Raw genomic sequence first — 21837 nt, forward strand, 5'->3', positions numbered from 1 at the left:
TTCGTATAGTAATAAAATTCAAGTCTCAGAATTAATTTAACTATAATTTAATTTAAATAATACACTACGAATAACAAAATTATTTTGACAATTTCGAAAATTGTAGCATTCCAGCACTTGCAACGGTTCATCGAAAAAGGAACTTATCTAGTCATGTAAAAACGATCACATATAAAAAAATATCTCGAAACATCTTTCTCTTTTAATAAATAAATAAATTATTAATTCGATGCATAATTTAATTACAAGAGATTCGGCAAAAGGGTAAATGAGATTCTAATTGTATTTTATCTCAAATGTTCAGCCAGGCAAAATTGTCTAAACTTATTAAAGAGCATCTCTTTTTATGCATAGCTCTTACGAAATATCCTGTAGAATGTTGTCGAACGTCTGGAGAAACTCTTTATGGCGAAGAATGTCTGACCGCCACGACCGGTCTAGCATCGTCCGAGACGATCGTTCGCGTTATTATAGATACGATATCCCGAAAGAAAATAACGGAGAAGCGGGAAAGACCGTTAATAATAGAGAACTAGATACACGCCGACACAGTAATTTCGATTTAAATGGGATGACGTTAAATATACTTCGAGCTTCTCGTAAATTGCACAATACACATTTATTGTGAAATTGTTTTTCATGCAATTTTAATAGAAAGTGTGCAATTGATAGAAGAGTTCAGGATAAAAAATGCAGTGATACTCAATAATTTAGACGATGAGAATCAAATGAGCAGACAATACTGGCCTATTTTTATTTTTATATACGCGATCGATATGTTACTGATGATTATCAGAGTTAAAACTGAATTTAATGAATGAAATATCTTTTTTTACATCGCATTTTTTTCTTATTATAAATTCCATAATTTTCAGTGCACATGTTGCGACTGCGGGTTATATCGGCTACTTCGATCTCAGTGTGTCCTTAAATTCTCCTCTCTTTTCCACGTCGCCTGGAGTCAAGAAGGAGAGTTTTGAAATGAAATTTCTCACCCGTGTAACACTAGACCTACCTCGAAGATTTCTAAATTGAGCCTTTTCTCTGACTAAATCGCATCAAGAAAGAGCCTCGATCGCGCATATGTGAGCAAAAAATGAAGCTTAATTCCACCGAGAAGCGAGCTCCGAAATCGCGAATCGAATGCAGGTTCGATCTATTTTCGTCCTCATACGAGATTAAATATGCACAGATTATGGACCATGCAGTGAATTAATGCGCAAATTATTTTCCGCGTGTAATGTAATGAGGCCGCACAAAAGAAGGCCATCACTATTTCATGAACGTTAATACCGCAATATTAATAATTAACTGCGAGAGAACGTGCATGTGTGTGTGTGTGAGGCATTATAAATTTCGATATGCTCGTTGGCGATTTATCGCTATAAAAAGAGATTCGTGCTTTAATAATTTGAATTTTCGTACGTATCAATTTGATATAAAATTTGTATTTTTATTTCATTTTTATTTTTCGAAAGCGAGCCAAAACTTTTTTGCGAGCTACTGTACAGAATATGCCTTTCGAGACTGACTCCTCGGGGACCGTTTCATACATTCCGACCTTTTCGCCCGGGCGAATAGGGTGTACGCTACCTGGTCCTTCTAAATCGTGGCGGCAGAAAATACACAGAATAGAGTACGTGGAATACGGTTAGAGCTCTCGCGACCGAGTCGCATATGTCGGGTCGCCTATATTTAACATAGGAAAAACGACGTATTCTGGAACGTGAGGATCGGGATAGATCACGATGCCAAGCAGCGTTATCGAGACCCGGCCCTCGATCTTATCTCGCCCGCGCGCGAAATTGTCATCACGATTTCAACGTCATTTCCTGCTGTCATATTTTGATAATCGTGTTATGTGACATAGATTGATACGATATTTGTTCCTACGATATCACAAAATTATTTTACTCGCAGTACTTATATAATTTTATCTTAATCATTTTAATTTAGATTGCGCTAAATGTGTCACTAGTTTATCTTGCTTTATTTTTGACTCGTTTATTTTCCTGTAGTTATTTCGATTGCGATTCATCCGTACGTAAATATTTACAAAAAAATTAAATTCTTTGTAGAAGAAAATATAATATTTTATATAAATAATAATGTTTTTATTAATTATATAAAATATATACATGTGCGTGCAAGAAAATCGATATATATTTCTAATTGAAAATGTTATTTAGCATATATATAGAGAGAGAAACCAAATGTGTGATGTATTTTATGTTACTTCATGTTAAATTCTTTCCTAATTCCAACCATTGCCAATTCTTGGTTGGCACGACGAAAAAGATATTTATCCAAAATTTTGTCACTTATATTCACGATAAATTATTTCCGTGAATTAAAGATTAGTATTCTAAGTAAATTAAAAATAGCTCGGAATAGTAAGTATATAAAAGATTAAAATAATATAAAAGATTTATATTTGGGAAATTCAATACATGTTTTAAGGGAACTTTAAATTTAGAAAAATTAAGTATTTTCTTCAGAAGATTTGACCGTATTAATATAATGGATGCGTTAAAATTAAGGAGCAAGATTGAGAAAAAATAATGAAGAAAAAAAAGAAAGTAAAAGCCGGAGATGGATGGGAAAGGATGAAAGCAACAGAGGCCACGGCAACGAGTTATAAGAGTTAAGGAAAGCGAAGAGGAGACGAGATAAAAGAAGTTAATATGAGAGAGGGCTACGTCGGATGTGACTCACTCTCGTCGCCGCCATAACGTACAGGGTGACCATAAATTCGCGCACATATTCCACGTACCAGAATGGTTTGACCACTAATGGATACTAAAGGGCACACAGTACATAAGTATGTGAAAAATGCGGTGGTATTAAAATCAACCAACAATAACGTGTCGCTTTGCGATGACGTGTCGCTTTGCGATGACGTACATAAATGTGTTGCATTATACCGTACATAGTTCAAATAGCAAGAAAATACAATAGCCTCACGCTCCCAAGTGCGTCAAAATAATATATTGGATTTTATTAAATTTTATTTCCCTCCAATCAAAATGTTCTTAATTCATGTGTATATCATATAAATATAAAATGTATTTATTTATTTATTTATACAACATCGATTTGAGCCGGAAATGTTTTTATTTGAATCAAACACATCAATCCAAAAGAAATTTACTTTTCATAAATATTTATCCTTGAATCAGTTTGATGTAAATAGAATTATCAGCAACGGAAGAAATAATATTTTTTGTGAGATTATTCGATTTTTCTTTGCCGATAAAATTAATTAAATAAATTTATTTTCAATCCAATCGCAATTTTTTATCGATCAAGGTGTATCGCATGTCGTGAGAGAAGCGGCGAACTAAACACTCCTTGTGCCGGTATCGATTTACACTACGCGCGTCACAAATGCACCGATCCATCAGGAAATCTGTACGTCATCGCGCATTGCCGCGAGTTACGAGCGCTTACGTCATCGCAACGAGGTGCCAAAACTACAAACTCTTCGCCGAAAAGGACGGAATGCCTCCCCAAAAATACAGCCGAATGAGAGATACGAGAAAATAGGCGGAAATCGAGGTCGAGAAATTCTACGCAATACGATGATGCGTGAATTTATCAAGAAATTTACAATTAATAGAGTTTTAAATCTAATTTTAATTTTAAGTAATTGAAGGAAAAAATTATTGCAACTATTTAGTTTCTTAAGTTATTTAAATATAAAAAAAAATATTACTTAAAAAATTGTACATATTAGAACCTTTTCTTAAAATATAGTTTATTTAACTCAGCATTTTTCAGTCTGCCATAGAATTAATTATAAGGAATAATTAGTATTTCTAATTGTAGATACAATAAATAATTTGTAACTAAAAAAATTAAATTTTTTTTCTCGAAATGCTAATGTTTCTAACAAATATAATCTTTGAATATTGTTATATTTAAGGCATTGAAGGTTTTTAAATCCGCTATTGGCGCAATCATCAGGATAATAAAAATAGATTTCAATCGAAGTAATCCTAGAGAAGGTGATCGGTAGGTTAACCTCGACCCCCGGCCTTGTTGGCGAAGAGAACAGAAGGGGATACGCGAGACTGATCGATGAAGAAAAGTATGCTATTTCAAGAAGACTAGAGTAGATAAGATGTGGGTGAATTCGATATATGATGACAACTTATAAACGGGAAAGGAGGAGGAGGAAGGAGTCATTTCCGACAGTGACGAATTTTTTTCCTGTTCCGCTTCGCTTCCATTAGGTATGACGTGATAAGGTTTATCTTCCAAAAAAAATTCAAGGAAAGTTACAATAATATTTTGCGATAACGGATTTAATAAAAATGCATCAAATTTTTTTCAAAGATCCAAGAGAGTGCATAGAAAATGGAATGGTATTAAATATTGATTAATATTCACACACAGATTTATATTTAGTACTTATATTCATTATATTCAATATATATAATATTTAATATTTATATATTTAATATTAATTATACAATTATTCTTCCATTGACAGCTTTATAATTGATTCTTTTTGGAAAAAAAATTGATTTTACTTGAAGATTATATTAATAAAGAATATAAAGAACATATTAATAGCAGTTATAACATATGAAAGCTCGCAGCAAAACTGGATCAAGCATAATTTCGTTTATGAAAAATGAATTTAAGAAAAATCGCGAGCCTGTCTATTTTTGCTCTTGTATACATCTCACATTGCTTCACTTATTTTCAGAATCCATGAAATTTTTATTATTTTTATATCACTTTTAGTGACACATATTAAATAATATACGTATTATCTGAACTAATTAATTGTATTTTTTCATAGCGATATACATGTCAATTTATAATACTAAGTTTATAATATTTTCATAGCGATATACATATCAGTTTATAATATTAAATGGATATCATATTTATATCATATTCAAGCGTTATATCATATTTACGAGATGCACGCGTGCAAACGCCACTTTATTAAATTTTGTTGTATAAAATAATTTTATTAATATTTGCAAGTATTTCTCATAAATAGCGCTCGCAATATTTTTCAGAAAACATTGAAAAAGAAAGGTTTCAAATCCTTCGGACGCTACTATACATCACATTATCGCATATTTCTTTTCATACATGAGAACTTTGAATTTGATGATTAATGCGATCTCGTGCGAACGACCGGTAATTATTGCGCACTGATGCGAGCAGATGCATTCGAACATGGGGAAGGATTGTTTTCATACGCTGTAATTTATATGATAAGACATCGCGCGGGTGAGAAAAGTGAAAGAACTTCCTTATTCCCACCGCGTGTGCAACGAATGCGAGATAATTTATGGCGGATGCAAGTCGAATGCAGTTCCACTGAATGCGATTGTCTGGAGTCATCGATGTTGTTATAACTTAGCGTCACTTTCACTCGCCGCTGAAAGTATCTTGTGATTTTTGCGATCCGCCAATTATCACGTAACAGGAGCTTTGAATATATTTTTTTCAATTTGTTGAAATAAATTTTCGATATATTCAAAATTAAATTCTCTTGATTAGAAAAAAAAAAGATTTGATGAATAACTAAATCGCTTGTTATAAATTCACATTTTCAATTTTCTTCAAGTATATTTAAAAGCAAAATAGGAAATATATAAATATTATTAAAAATTATGGATTATATCTACCTGTGATCCTTCAAGTTATTCGACAATAATGTCGACTTTTATTATTTTTTAAGAACAAGAATTTAATGAACAACTGCAACAATGTAATTTTCTATGTATATCCTTCTCTTGCCTATCTAAGTATTTAAATAATTCGTTTCGCTCTCAAAGTAACGTCCAAGAGCCCTTGGAGATTATAATCAAACACATTCCGGGCGTTTTTTTTCTCTAAATTCCACTGCACGCGCTTAATCGAGGCTCGTCTTCGTGCTTTTCTTCGTGCTCTATTGGACCTTTACAGTCATCGGACATGCACAAAACCCGACCGTAGCGTTAACATTGATGTCACCGTATGACTGTATCTCGAGCGATTCGCTTTCCACGTGACGGGGCAACGGCCGAAAAATCGATCGACGAGCGAGTGAGAGATTCAGTGAAAATCTGTGCCACCCGTAGGGTGCAGTTTAGCATCCAACTTTTTGGCACGGGTTTCCGTGCCAACCGACGTATAGCTCGGGGGAACTGACAGAGGTTGTCTAACGGACAAAACGATTATCTTCACGCTCGGCTTGGCGTGATCCCTATTTTGCAGGAGGCCGATCGCGGGAAAATCCATCCAGATTGTTGTTTCACGCTGCAAAATAAGCTTAGATCATCGGATTCGCGCCTCTTGATAATCGCAAATGCGCTTGTTTTTGGCATCGCACGTCGACACACACGGTTTCAATTAAACTTATTTATACAACGCGTGTGATACGTTGTTCCTGCCACTGTTAATAATGCGGAAGCGCCAGACTTTTCCTGATACTTTGCACAGCTATCGGTGTTTTTTAAATAATATTATGTTATTAATAATTCTCTTTTGTAAGTGCGATATAAATAAGTTATTTTTATTTTTTTTTTTCAAATTTTGCAATCGCGCGTAAAGTTTATCGATGCACATTGTCTACCGCAACTTTGTCATTTCCTTCATTAAATATTTTGATAAGTTTATTTTGTGCCAAGATAAATGTAATTCAGATGAATTGCAAAGCAATTCATTATCTTTCGCTAGGATACTCCGTTATTTGCTTTATTCGCGAAAACATATGTTAATTCCAATATTATTCTAACAAACATACATTCGCATAAATTAAAATTTTTCTTCCGATATTAAATATTTTCTGAGATCTCAAAAGTGTTAAATTTCAATGTGTGTATTAATACATATTTTAAAATAAAAATAAATATTAATACATATTTCGAAATAAAATTTTTTTAAAAATCAAAAATAATCAAAATATTATAAAATAATCCAAATAAATGAAAAATAAAAATTTTTATATTTCGATTTATCTTAACTTTGCATCATTCGTCGATGCCGCGACAATAAAACGGTCCCCGTTTTTCTTCAAAGTAACCTCTAGTGTGCCTGGCTGAAAGGACATCCGGTAACGGTCCGGGGACATCGTGTATAAATCCAACAACGTCACCGACCGTTTCGCCAGCTGGTTCGAGAGTTAACGATCTTTAAAAATGGATCCCGCGGCGCGAGACATTCCACGCTCTTCTTCTTCCTCCTTCTTTTTTTTGAGAATTATGCGCGCTATCGACGGATCGTGTCCGCTAGTTTTCGATTCGCAGGTGACGACAGATTTGCGACTTCCGCTGAGCTGCTTTTCCCTCCCTCTTTTCCTTTCTCTCTGTCTTTTTCCCCCGGAATAGAGGGCTTTCGAATTGATTTCCTCCTTTCGCTACGTGGCTACTGCTTTACGTCGGCAATTCGGCGAGACCATAAATTCCACCTAACTCTTAACCATCCGCTCGGAAAGCTTTCTTCGTTAATGCCTCGCGAGCGGCTTTTTACCCCCTTCCCTTCTTCCCACCCACCGCATCCTCTGACCTCTGTTTTTACTTCCGTTTTTTCTATTTCTTCTTGATTACGTGCCGCAACATGCGACGTGATCTTTGAATTTTCTTCGGAATTTCTGCGATAACCTTTGTACGGTACTTTACTTTAATCTTTTCAATTTAGAAGCAGTAAATATATTTTTTACTGGCTCTTAATCCTCTCTCTCTCTCTCTCTCTCTCTCTCTCTCTCTCTCTCTCTCTCTCTTTCAATCTTAAAATTATTAAGATAAAATTATACGAGATGAGTCTTCAATCAACTAGAAGCAATTATCTCTTTTTTGAAGAAGTATAGAAAAAAAAATTATTTAAAATTATATATATTTTGCAGTTTTAATTAAATTAAATAAAATTAAACAAAATAATTGTTAATTAAATTAATTTTCAACTATTTACAAAAAATAAGTTTATCGATATGCTGATTTAAAAAAAAAAATTTGAATATTTTAGTATTACATTTCGTTATTGTTCCATTTTCTCGATAAATGTGGCTTCTGCATTATGTATCTTAATTAAGAGCATCATTTGTTCTATTAACAGTGAGCTATCGGAATATCAGTATATCTTGATTCGTAAACACTCAATGTATAAAGCCCCTTTTTTAAGCGGATATTTGCGTTGATAAAGTAATCAAAGGTTTCGCAAACACTCAATGTTGGTGAGAAAATCAATTATGATCTTTCTATCCTATCATGCTATAATTAATTAGGAGAGATTTGTATTACTTAAGCGAGATAAAATATCATTTTATTCGTTAATTTCTCTGAAATTTATTCGTAATAAATTATTGCATTATTTAATTGTGCATTAAAAAAATCAAAACTTTTACAAAATTACTTGAAACAATAATAAATCTTTTTTTTTTGTATAACACATATTACATTTCGTACATACTGCTTGAAAAAAAAGCAAAATGGGTTATATAATTAAACTTAATATATAAATAGATTAATAAAACTTATATATAAATAAAGATTCACTAATATAAAATGAATAGTCTTATGAATTAAACTTATATAATGCAACTACTTTCTTCAATTATCAAAAAATATTATTATTTTATATTTATATTTGCTTGAATGCAGAAAGCAAATATATATTGTACCTTTATAAAAACTAATTCCATTTTGTAACATCTATGTTTAATGTAACATCTATGTTTGTATGAATAAATATGAAACACGTAAACAACATAAATGTTGAAAAAAGTGCGATATTTTAGGGGATTTATTCTACTATTTCGACTTATAAACCGGCACTCTCAATATCCATCGCGATTGAATATCGTTCGGAAAGACAGGATATGCATACGCCGTAGGCAAATACAACTACTGTATTCACGTCCGATATATTTTCGGATATTCATATTTGTCACAGATACCGAAAAATGTAGCGAAATGTATTTTCAACTATCGTATGACTCCGAACGTAAGTCTGCGCATCATTACATTGATGTAATACACCTTCGGAATTCCGTTAAGAAATTAATGCAAATTACACGATACTTTATATAACGCTTCGATGTTCTATATCGGATTCCATGTATATGCATTACGTGCCGCATTAGAAGTCTTATAAGTGCTTTAGCCTTGCTTTTTGCGATTCTTTTTCTCTTTAAAATTATTGCAAACTCGGATAATAAATCCGGATAATAAAATTCTCCGATTGAAAAAAACAACAATCTACTCATCTGCTTAAATATTTGTCAGCATTTCTTTTATCGAGACAGTTTCGATGATAAAAGTTTTGTCTTTGAGATTTTTTATTGTCTTGGATTATAAATGATAAGGCTTATGCTATTTGAAATTGCTCATCATTATAATTTGCAAGTCGTTTTTAGTCATTTGTCATTTGCGTACATCTATCCTGTATATCATCTATATCATTAAAAATACTGATTTAAATGTTACAAAAATATTACAATAAAGCTCTATTTTCAATTTAAATTTGTATGAAAAGCTGATTTTGCAAATTAGCTAGATCCACGAATTCTTGACTCTAGAAAGGCGAAACTAAATTGTAACAAAAATATGTGCTCATAACATCATGAATATCTCGTTGCTCTTTCACAAGTACAACATATTAATATTGATTTCGATCGGTAGATTTGCGGTAGATAATAACAAAACAGAAACAACTGTGAATTCACTTGGCTCGCCTTACAAAATTATGAAAGATTGATATGATAAATAAATCAATAAACAACCGCAGTAATTAATTTAACAATTTGTTCTCTTCTCATAATTAATGCACGATTTTATAATCATATAATCGATAAGTACATTAATTTTAATTACATGTAAATAATTAATAATTCATATTGAACGTACAGTTACAGTAATATAATTACGAATTTTATACTGTTCACATTTTACGTTTATATAATATTTCATATTATTCAACCAATGTTATGTTATGTTAAATAAATAAATTTATGGAGAATCATTACGATTAAATTATTGATGACGAATTTTTTCATAATTTTTAATATAGCGATCGTGATTTAAAAATTAGAATTGTATGATGTTTCTCAACAAAGAGATAAGTTCTTACCAGCAGCTTGCTGTGTAACCAATTAGACTCATTCTTACGGCGCCAACCCGATATCGAAAGTCTTAGTCCGCCTTTATTCCTTTCTCCATCTTGCTCTTTTTCTCACGCGCGTCTCCGTTAACGTTACCGTTTCTTCCCGGATCAACGATAAGATAGTAAGACATTGTTCGAGATCTCATCCTAGATTCGCGTTATCGCACGATGTTATCGCGTTACATTCTTGAGTGAATCGAACACCAATTTGCAGTCATATCCTTGCGATAAGCAATCACGTTTAATTCATCATCTGTGACAATCAACTGATTTAGATTTGAATGCAGAAAAAATTGTACATTTTTTCATTGTGTAAAGAGTTAAAATTTGACGGAACATCTCGACTATGATTAATTTTTGATATTTGTTAAGTTAGGAATCTATATTTTAATTAATCGAGGCTATAAAATCCTTCTCCCCTTCGAAATTCTCTGTTGTACAATAAAATTTACATAAGAAGATTCTATTAAGCAATATTGATCAAGTTTTGATAATAAAATTAGAGAGGACGTAGTCATGTATAATGTAAACAAACGAACACGAATCTGCCAAGTTGCGAGGCTCAAGCAACACAAGCGAGACATAAATCAATTATTTATAGAGCTTATTTTAAATGCCCGACATTTTATGACTCGAAATATAATCTCTCTTTTATCAGTCACATTTTTCTTTATTTTCATACTCGGAATGTTTCAATTAACTTGACACTTTATACGACAATTTTCAGCAGAAAAATCTCAAGAAATCTCATGTATACGCTACATCTTGTTTTAATATTATTTTACATTTGACCTTTTTTCAAAGATGAGCGATCTTCATACTTTATCAAAAGAGTTCCATTTTATAGTTGGAAAATCGAGATATATCGTAATTACCGAATTCAACGATAAATCCGAGAGACGCGGCACAAATTATTTGCGGACAGATCGTCGGTAGCCGGCACCTGCTCATCGCGTGTAAAGTATGTAGATCGCAATGGGATGACCAATCGGACACGCGCAATTGCGATAGCTGTAGTGATCCCAATGCAATCGCTTGCATGTAACTCTACGTCGGTGTTTATTTAACGCAGTTACCATCAAATACACAGAATCTCATAGCATTCTCTCTCTCTCTCTCTCTCTCTCTCTCTCTCTCTCCCTCTCCCTCTCTCTCTCTCCCTCTCTCTCTCACTCTCTCGCACTCTTTCGTTCTCATCACTGCGTTTATAATATATTTATATATGTCTCAACATACATCACACACTATGACACACACACACACATGCACTCACACCCACATACATGCACTCACACCCACACAAATAGACGCATACACGTGTTTATTCGATACAAAAATAGTTTTTAGTTATTTATCGCAAGTCCGCGAGATTTATGCTGAACATACCCAAAATGTCGGGAACGCGAGCCATTGAGATTTCATACTAAGTTGCAAAAATTCCTCGCGTCACGAAACGGAAAACTACTACAGGCCACAGCTGCACTGTTCCAAAATCGAGCGCACGTGTTTGATCGGCAATCTATGAAATTCGAACGTGGGTACCGTGAAAAATATTGGGGTCTGCATTTTACGGTGAAATGAACGTTACAGATAAATGCACGGAAAATTTTTAAACGCGAATTTGCTTCATTCCAAACATAATTAACTAATTTTTAATAATGGGTTACATGATATGGAATAAATAAATAAATAAATAAATAAGTATATATGTATGTATGTATGTATATATATATATATATATATATATATATATATGTACATATGTTGTATTTCAAATTAGATATAAAAGATATTAAAAGCAATTTATAAAAATAAATATTGCAAAAAACTAAACTGCCGTATCGTTTTTGAAGTTATTTTTAGTTTATTTTAGATATAAATTTATAAGTATATTTTTAATAAAAATTTTAAGTTTTCATAAGTACTCTAAAAAATTGTATAAATCTTAAAAAAAAAAATGCCAAAACGTTTTATAAATACACATAAAATTATTAATTATAACTATTTAATTAAAAAAATATTTCGAATATATTTTTCAGAATATATAACTTAGAACATTTTATATGCATTGTATTACACAATGCTGTAAAAATAAATTGCTACTACGGAGATAAGCAAACAATTAGTTTTACAAATTACAAAAAATAAATTAACATATAACAAATGAATTGCTCACCTCATGGTTGCCCCGCCATCGCCCGACTCCTCCTCGGATCTCCTTGTTCTCTCTTGTTTGTTTTTTGTTGCTCCTTCATGGCACTCACTCACGAAAGCACAGTTAATTACAATCGCACATGTATTAATCAGAACAACTAATTAGAATACGACAACCGCGCGACACTTTATAGCACTCCTGACATTAATCGTACATATGTACGATATGTAGACTTTATCTCTTACCTGAAAGGAAGGAAAACGCGGAAAACACGAAGCTGCAATTTGCTCGACACTAGAAAGTCGTGCGACCGAATTCGCATAATATTATCTTTGCCAACGAATAATGTACGCGCGCATTTTAAGTAATAATTTTTTCATCTTGTTATAACATTGGCTAATAAATATGTATAAGAGTTAAAGTTAAAGTTATACATATCTGTAGAATGTAATATTCAAGAATATACCATCGTTTTATCGAGATTAATTATATTTCGTTATATTTTGATCGAATATTTTTATATACATGTTTCCACAAATTATATAATACAAAACACCGAATTTTTATAATACACACGATATATAAATATTAAAAGACGTAGTTAAGTACAATTATTAGTTAAACATTGAAATGTCATTTGATTTGAGGTCGATCTGTTTTATATCCGCGACGTTCTGTCTTAATGATAGGAAAATTAAAATCAACTTTACTTTGATAGTGCGCAATATTATGCGAATTGATGATTAATTTAAAACACGTAATCGTAAGAATTAATTATTCGTTGATAATCTTTAATTATTAAGAAATAATCATTTGGCATCTTTTAATACTTTTCACGATCTTCGAGAGATAATATAATGATCGGAACGTCTTACGACGATACTTTCTCGCTCGAATGTCAACGCGCGAATGACGAAGTAACCTTGTGTATAACAACAGAGAGCTATATACCGCAAGAAAAGAAAGGCAAACAACACGTGATAGTCGATTTGTTGTGGCCTTGATTGAAATATTTAATATAATATACGAAAGATTTTTTTATTCTTTAAAACACGATCGATGTGCTTTTCATTACTTGTGAATTATTTGATTCTGCAATTACGCTTTTTCAATTTGTAAATAATTGGCAAATTATATCTATTAAGTCGAATTATTTTTTAAATGTTTTAATTTTAATTTTTCGAACGATTTAAATGCAATTTAAATGTCAATTATCTTCGAATTGAGAAAGTAATGTACACGAATAATTCAAGCAATAAAAAATCATGATATATGTTCCAATCATTTAATAATTAATTTGAAATTAAAAAACAGAATATTCTACAAATATTTATTATTTATACATTCTGCGGATATATATCTTTCAATTTGTATATTTATTTACTAAAATTACCATAAAATATGAGCGTACATTATTCATTAACAGAAACAGCGTTCGATCCTGCGATTTAACAACGCCGAGCAAATCGCAGTTTCATGATTTTCACATTTCTCCTTGCGATATAAAATCGCATTGTGCGCGATCAATATCGGGAATGCTATGTAAAATGTTGTACGATTATTTTATTCTGATGATTAGTACATGCGCGATTAATTGCGATAATTAACTGTATTGTCGAATAAGTGTGTCAAAAACGAGTAAAAAACAAATAAAATAGAAGAAAGAGATTCAATGAAGCATCGAGCAATTGCGAAATAATTATGAAGTAATTTCTAATTTTATTAATTTATTATTTTTATTTATCAATTTAATTACGTGATTTTCTTCACAAGTGTTTTATTTTATCTTACAGTATAATACAATGCATACAAAATACTCTAGGTTTTATTTTTTGAAATAGAATATTTAATAGAAGAATTTCTATTAAATATTCTATTTCAAATATTAAATTTCTATTAAATATTTAATAGAACATTTATAATTAAATATTTTAGATATATATTTCAAAAAATAAAATCTAGAATATTTTATATGCATTGTGTATTGTGCTGAAATATATATGTTTATTACTGAGTTATATGTATATATATATAAAATTCATTATTGTATTTAAGAGATTTATATATGCATATATGCATATATATATATATATATATATATATATATATATATATGTAAAGATTCATATATATTTCTTTAAATTACTTATAAAAAAATTAATTTTCTATATTGATAATTTTTTAGAACCTTATATCTAAATAATTTTTTTCTCGAAAATTTTATAATTTTTTTATTCAATATTTATTTAAAGAAATTTAAAACTTCTGCGCAATAATTATTTTTAAAATATTAATTGTACTTCGGATATTGCTTTATATAATTTATAAGTTGCATATATTTATATTTTATAGATCAACGTTATGTACGTTTCTACAACTTCACTATTGCGTATCATGTTATTAGTAAATTATTTTTTATCTTAATTTTTATGTCTGGAGATTGATCTGTGATGAATTCGCAAATATATCATAGATATCAGTACATAAAAATGTAAATTTATCATTATGTAACATTTAAATTTTTTGTATAATATTTAAATTTATTTTTTTGAAAAATATATATACATTATTTATTCTCAAAATCATAAACACAAATATTAATAAGAGGATCCTCGAAAAATTATATAATACAAATATTTTATTTTAAGTAATTCTACGTAAGTCGAAAGAATGTCTAGATACTAGATTTGATAATGTCCAGATACTAGATTAAAAAAAAATATTAAAAGTTAAATATTATACAATTTTTTTTACTTTTTAATAGTTTACTAAAAAACGACCAATATTTATCAAATTCTATATTTCACAAATTACTATCGAAGATTTTAATCCGATTAGTGTATAACTTTTAATGATGATTGATCGAAAATATCGAAAAGCTTTTGCAAGAACTGTAAAATAAAATTTGCGTATAAACTCGCGTGTTTTCTAGTTTTTAGTCGCGCCCAGAATGATATCTAGGATACTCAGGAAATAGAGTGTAAATCATATAATGACGAATGTTTTGTACGGTATTCGAATACCGTAATTACGGTAAATACGACGAGAGTGTATGCCAAAGTCAATGTAAAAATAGAGATTTTGATATCCATGCCTTTTTTTCTCTATGCATGATCGTATCAACCAATATTAGCCTTGGCCGCGAACAAAAGGCATGAACGTACGTTATGCACGCATTCGCCTTGAATAATAAAATTTGTGCGAAAAAATCTCCGAGCGGATATGATTCACGTGTTCGCCTTATTCTCTTCCGGATAAAAAGCGCAGAGTCGAAGAGTCGGGATCACAGATGTTATAAAGAATCCGGTTTCATTTCACTATCGGATACAATATTATTGCAATGATATATTCTTTTAAAAGTAGGTTAAGTCTCTTTATTTTATATAATCTATCTTTATCTATGTTTCTCGTAACTTAAACACGACTTTATCGATCATATTTATAATTTATACACAGCGAATATTGCAGATATTAATAAATATTTTGATTCAGATTCAGATTCTTCGATATGAATTTAATAAAAAAAAAATATATATATATATATAATTCTATATAAATTCTATATAATTCTATAATTCTATAATTCTATAATTCTATATAATTCTATATATAATATATATATAAATATATATATATATATAATTATATTATATATATATATATATATATATATATATATATAAAATTCATCGACAGAAAATGATTTACTTGATGTTTTTATAATTAAATATTTTAATAATTAAAACTAGAAATAAAGACAAGAATTCTGCATAAGTCGAAAGAATAAACGCAACTTCTCTTCCACTTTCTATACTTTCTGTAATTTTTCCGTCCTCTATCTGAGCGTCAAATTATTATTACAACAAAGTATAATTACATTCAATGCAAATATGCATTATGCTATTTTTAATATAGGAGACATAAATGTAAAAAAGAGCAGGTATGTGCATGCATATGTGAACATTTGTGTGTGCGTATCTATGTATAAAGAGATCTCGTTATTTATTTATACATTCTCCAAACTTAAGCTCCTCGAGTCCTTTAATTTGCAATGTTAAGTGTCCTCCCGAGAGGAATAATGCTTCGTCATTGCGCCAACTTCCCACGAAAGTAATAATAACGCACGATATACTCGGGCGGGAAAACACAGGCCGAAGAAATTGTGCATCCGCAAGATGCAGGGTCGATTCTACCTCATGTCAGCAAAGGGAGCGCATATTTGCGGTAACATATTACAAGAGAAGAGTGGCATTTTATTGAACTTATTCTCGCAGAAATTATATTTTTTATTAAAATCAGAATAAATTGTACATTTTCTCATCTTCTCGAGAGAGATAATACAACTAATACAAGCAATTTCACGTAAAATACGCTTTATCATAACGTTTTATATAATTTTATGGAAAAGAAAATATAAGAATCTTTTTCTCATCATGCTAAGATGATTATGCAGGATAACTGTTGCATATATAAAAAAAAATGTACCGCGCACGAGTATTTATTCAAAATGCAAGCTTGGTCTCTTAAAAAGAACAAAATCTCCCGGATCCTTGACAAAGATGGTTTGTGAGGTAAATACATTTTTGTTTGCGCAACTATCAAAGAAATTTTCATATCCAGAAGACTTTCATATCTCGCTGCACGCATCCGTACAATTTATACGTCTCGCGAAATATAGAGAAATGGAGAGCAATTTTGCCAGAGGACTGTACATCGTTTTTAATTAAACACTTTCGACGTTGCTCCGGTTTAAGAATTAAACGGAGCGCATGGAGGCTACGCGCACTCTCTACGTCCCTTTGTTGCATGCGAGGTGTATAATCGCGCACGATGATATGAGCGATGCGATGCAACGATACAACCCGGTAGACGCACAAAATCCTACACCTGGAATGTTAAAGGGAAGGAAACGATCCCTCGCGATCGTCGCGAGAAGACGCCCGAAGCCATTCGATCCAGCGAGAACGAATTATTTCTAATACAACATAGTGCGTGACTAATAAATTCCGTTGTTGTTGTCGGCCCATTGACGCCTCGGAATAACGGTTGCAAGCTACTATATGTTACGAGCAAACATTTGCGTCGCAGCGCGTTACGATACGGATGAGAACGTTATTCCGAGGACTTTAGCACCGGAATCTTGATATATACGAAGGATCTCGAAGAGGACGATCGGTGGCAATAGATTTGAATGTCGTATAAATCTTATTGTTAGTTCGCGCGCGCACGATTTTATTCTTCACTTACAAGTACTTGGCGTATTTCGTTCTTTCTTCGTGGAATTTTGAGAGATTTTACCGGGAAGATATTTTACACAATATTATAATAAAAATATTATTAATTCTCGCACTCCTCAAAAAATGTCAAGTATTTTAACAAGTTGTACGTTATCGAAATATTGGTCAAAATACGAAATTAGCATTTTTTTATAATCCATCATAGGATGCACATTTTTATTAGGATATTTAGCCGCGCGTTTAATTTTCATTCTAAAACTATAATTAATATTGTAAGAAATATATACATATGATGTAAGAGATATTCTTTTTAGAAAAATTAAGTATTAGAAAAATATTTGAAAAATTAAATATACAACTGTACGGGGAAAAAACGACGTATGATTTCTATTAAAGTAACATAAAAAAATTTTCAGAGTTATTAATATCTAATATTTTTTAATTTTTTAATTTTTATTAAATACATAACATTTAACATCTTAATTCCGATAAAATATTAATTGGACATTTAGATTTATAAGCTTGACGATATAAATGCGTAATGTTATTACGAAGTCACTCAAGACGGACTTTAAAGCCTTATGAAAGATTCATCTGACACTTTAATTACATCCAGATATCTAACGTGAAGAAGAGTAAAGCCTTTAATTCCTGAATATTACATTAAGGAGTCGTCGACCAACATGCGAGCACGATGAGAAACGATGTTGATGCGCGAACGAGCATTGTTATCCGTCGCGGATCGAGCCCGTAATCAGAAGGTTAGCGCGCGAGAGGTGGAAATATTAATTTCTGAAAGTATGATAATGTGCGAAGTGAAATCTTTGGTGGCTGACTTTCCATTTGATGCGGCCGCGTCGTTACCTCGCAATCTTCGGCGAAAAATTCGCGGACAAACGAAGAGAAAGATAAGTGACGACCGATCGAACCGATCAAACTTGATTACGAAACACGCAATACATCGGAAACTGCTCCGAAAAATAATAATTTATTCCCAAAAGAAATATTTTTGAAATACCAAACAATAATTTCGACGATATCACATTTTCAACTTTAAATAATTTTGTCAATTTTATATTTTTTTTATGCAATAAAGAATAATCTAATAAAAGTTTGAAATAATATTATATTTTATTTACGTTACATATTTTTTAGATTCAACTAAAACAGACAGATTTTTATGGAACAATTTAATCCGCGCGTTTCAGAATTGAATGTATCAAATATACAGATTAATGTTGGATAAAACTATCAACGTTATTTACGTTCAAAGATTACGCTTATGTGTGTAATTAACTTTTTTGATTAATATGACACTAAATAATAAAAAATATGAATATTATAATAAGTTATATTAGAAGAATTTAAGAATTATTAGAATTTAATTAATTAAAAATTATTCCCAAAATCAAAATTGTTATTATTCTTCGCGCGAAGTAATAGCTCTTTCTCATCATCTCATTATCGACATTCAATGATAATTATAATAACTCATTCTTCGTTATTGAGATGCAAAGATTAAATTCAAAGATCTTGACCTTTGATGCGAGGAAATATCTGCTGGTTTTTTCCTACCGTTCCTTTTTTGCAAGAAATATCGCGAACTCGTTCAATACGCAAATTATTGTTTTTTTACCCTTGAAGCAATTTCTATTTACAAACGATAATGTAAATTTTCCAGGAGATGACTCCGATATCGCGAAAATAATTGATAAAAATTATAGACGGTCCTGAGCGATAGAAACGAATAAGTGCGCTACTAAAACGCCTAAATTCGTAAGATCTATTCAATTGTATTATATTCATTTCATCATTCAGTAATCATTTTCTTCGAATTTCGATTCATCGTCGAGAAGAAACACGGTTCTCGATTAAGGGACGCTCCCCACGTTCGAGAAAAATTTAAATTAAAATTCGCATTCACGTCCGTGCGTACTTTATCGCTGCAAATGCGATACCCCAGCGTATTTTCGTATCTCACGTCGAGCGCTAAATGCGACCGTGTAATCGCTCATTATACATGATAACAGCGAATGCGAATTGCACGACGGAAAAAAAAAAATAAGATACTCGGAGTTGCACTTAATCATCCGCGTTAAGTGTACGATGATACCGCGAATACGTAACAAAGACGCGGCGAGAAAGGGAGGACGGGGGGGGGGGGGGGAATGTAATGACAGTCGAGGCATAGGACGTGGGCGCGTGTTTCGTTATTACGAAACGGAACGTACGCCAAAGACACCAAGGTCTACGGTACTCTACGTTTAATGTCACGTTTAACGCGTTAAAACGATGCCGCCGATTCAGAGTTTCATCCGTTTAATGGAGATCAATGTCAAACGGCGAATTGAAGAACAGAGAATCTCTCTCTCCCTCCCTCTCTCTCTCTCTCTCTCCCTCTCTCTGTTTTTCTCCTTGATTATAATACGCGTTAAATGATAAATTTTTGAAAAAAAGAACGGAAATTCAATGTCTCGCGAAGAAAAATATATAATATATTTTTTCCTACACAGTTGCGATAACATCCCGACAGCTTGTCAAAACAGTCTGTAGGACAATAACGATAAACAAACACAAGAGGAGCATTCGATACCTCCAAGTTTTGATGCAAACAGTGTCGTCTAACTTGGAAATAAATCGAGCGCGACATTTCGTATTTTCATACTTTATCTCATTTCCTTTCCCGGTCTTTTTCTTATCTTTCATCCGCGCGTAACGACATTGGTCATTCAAGTGTCAAGGCGACGAACCGCAACCATTAATATACAAATGCGAGAGAAGTATTTAAATTAGAAATCTTGTTTGCGAAGCACTAACGATAGTTTGAGAAAAACAATTATGAGCGAAAAATTAATAATTTTTAATAAATAAATTTAAATAACAAAAACACATACGTAACGAATGTCAAATATTCAATAAAATTTTAAGATTGCCCTAATTTTTTTAAAATAAAGGAATGCAAGTTTCGTATACAATATAAGGCGTGATATAAATTTTATCCTGGTAATTTTGTTTGCTCCACCCTCTTGAGACGCAAAATGACACGGAATTGTGTTGTCGAGCACGCACAAATATCACGAGAAAATGTACTGTTTACTTGAAAAAAGCGACGCTGCTCCGAAACGTTTGTCGCACAATTTTCGCGCGATGACAGATATACGCTCGATGTCACGCTCGATGTATCTCGCAGGTTCCCATCGACGTCATAGCGCAAAAGGTCTCGCTCGACGAGGAAGGACGCGAAGGAAGGAGGAAGTAAGCGGGAGAAAATGCAGAAGCAGGAAGAAGAAGAGAAGACTGCGGGGGAGGATAGAAGGAGGCAGGGAAGAAGGAGGATTCGCGAGGACGACGCAGGACGTCGCGGGAGGGAAGGGAGAGAGCGCCGAGAGGGTGCGGTAGATACGAGACGAGCCGATGACAGGAGACGCGTAGTGACGAAGGATGAGCAAAAGAGACAAGCAGAACCAACTTCACGGACGGATAAATGTGATAGAAAGAGGAATACGCGCATTAAAAAATATTGACGGAGAAACTGACCTTGTCCGAGGGTATGGTGCGCACCGTAGTCATCGTAGCTGAGGGCCAGGAGGCGTCGTGTCGCGAGTAATCCAGGGTAATCGGCGGAGTCCGTGGCGATGTCGACAGCGATGTCGAGCGTCCCGCGACGTCCGCCGACGACGACGACGATGGCACAGTGATCGCCGAGGCGATTGTTGACGACAGATTGTTAACGATGATGAGAAAGAGAGAGAGAAAGAGGGGAGAGAAAGAAAGAGAGAAGAAAGGCGGGAGATGAGTCGCGTATTCGCAGATGCACTTTATCACTCCCGACTAGAAGGACGACGACGACGACGACGACGACAACGACGACGACGAAAGCACACTCTTGCTCTCACGCAGGGGCCCACCTCGCGCGCGCGTTACACTACACCATCTCGATGGGCCGCGTCGTGTCGTGCGTGCCTCGCACCGCGACCGACACCCCGCTCGAATCGAGCGCTTCGCCGATGGCCGATGGCCGCCGTCGCCGTTACTTGTACGCGTCCGGGCCGGGCCGTTGTCCGGCCAACATGTTGAGACGCTGAATCGCACACAACTGTCAAACGCCGAACCAGACGGACGCGGGGACTCTTGGCCCTGGTGTGCTAGACGCCACCCGCACCGCACCGCACCGCACCGCACCGCACCGCACCGCACGCACGCACGCACCCGTGTCACCCGTCCCGTGACAGCGCCAAACACATAAAATGGCGATCTCGCGGATGCAAGATCTGCGGAGCGAACGAGCGTCGCGGAGAGTGCGCGATCGACTAGACGGGTGGACTCGGTGACGGAGCG

General features: G+C 33.1%; 1 protein-coding gene across 1 annotated transcript in view; it reads right to left on the bottom strand.

The window, feature by feature from the left end:
* The window catches only part of LOC105251871 (ubiquitin-like protein 3), a 42932-nt gene extending 21138 nt beyond the window's left edge, over window positions 1-21794 (bottom strand). The window contains exon 1 of the mRNA XM_011258945.3: window positions 21037-21794. Coding sequence (XP_011257247.1) covers window positions 21037-21069 — 33 coding nt within the window. The 5' untranslated portion in view covers window positions 21070-21794. The remainder of the gene's footprint in view (window positions 1-21036) is intronic.
* Window positions 21795-21837: the final 43 nt, after the last annotated feature.

This window comes from Camponotus floridanus, unplaced genomic scaffold (assembly GCF_003227725.1).
Source record: "Camponotus floridanus strain SB8 unplaced genomic scaffold, Cflo_v7.5 scaffold56, whole genome shotgun sequence".
NCBI lineage: Eukaryota > Metazoa > Arthropoda > Insecta > Hymenoptera > Formicidae > Camponotus > Camponotus floridanus.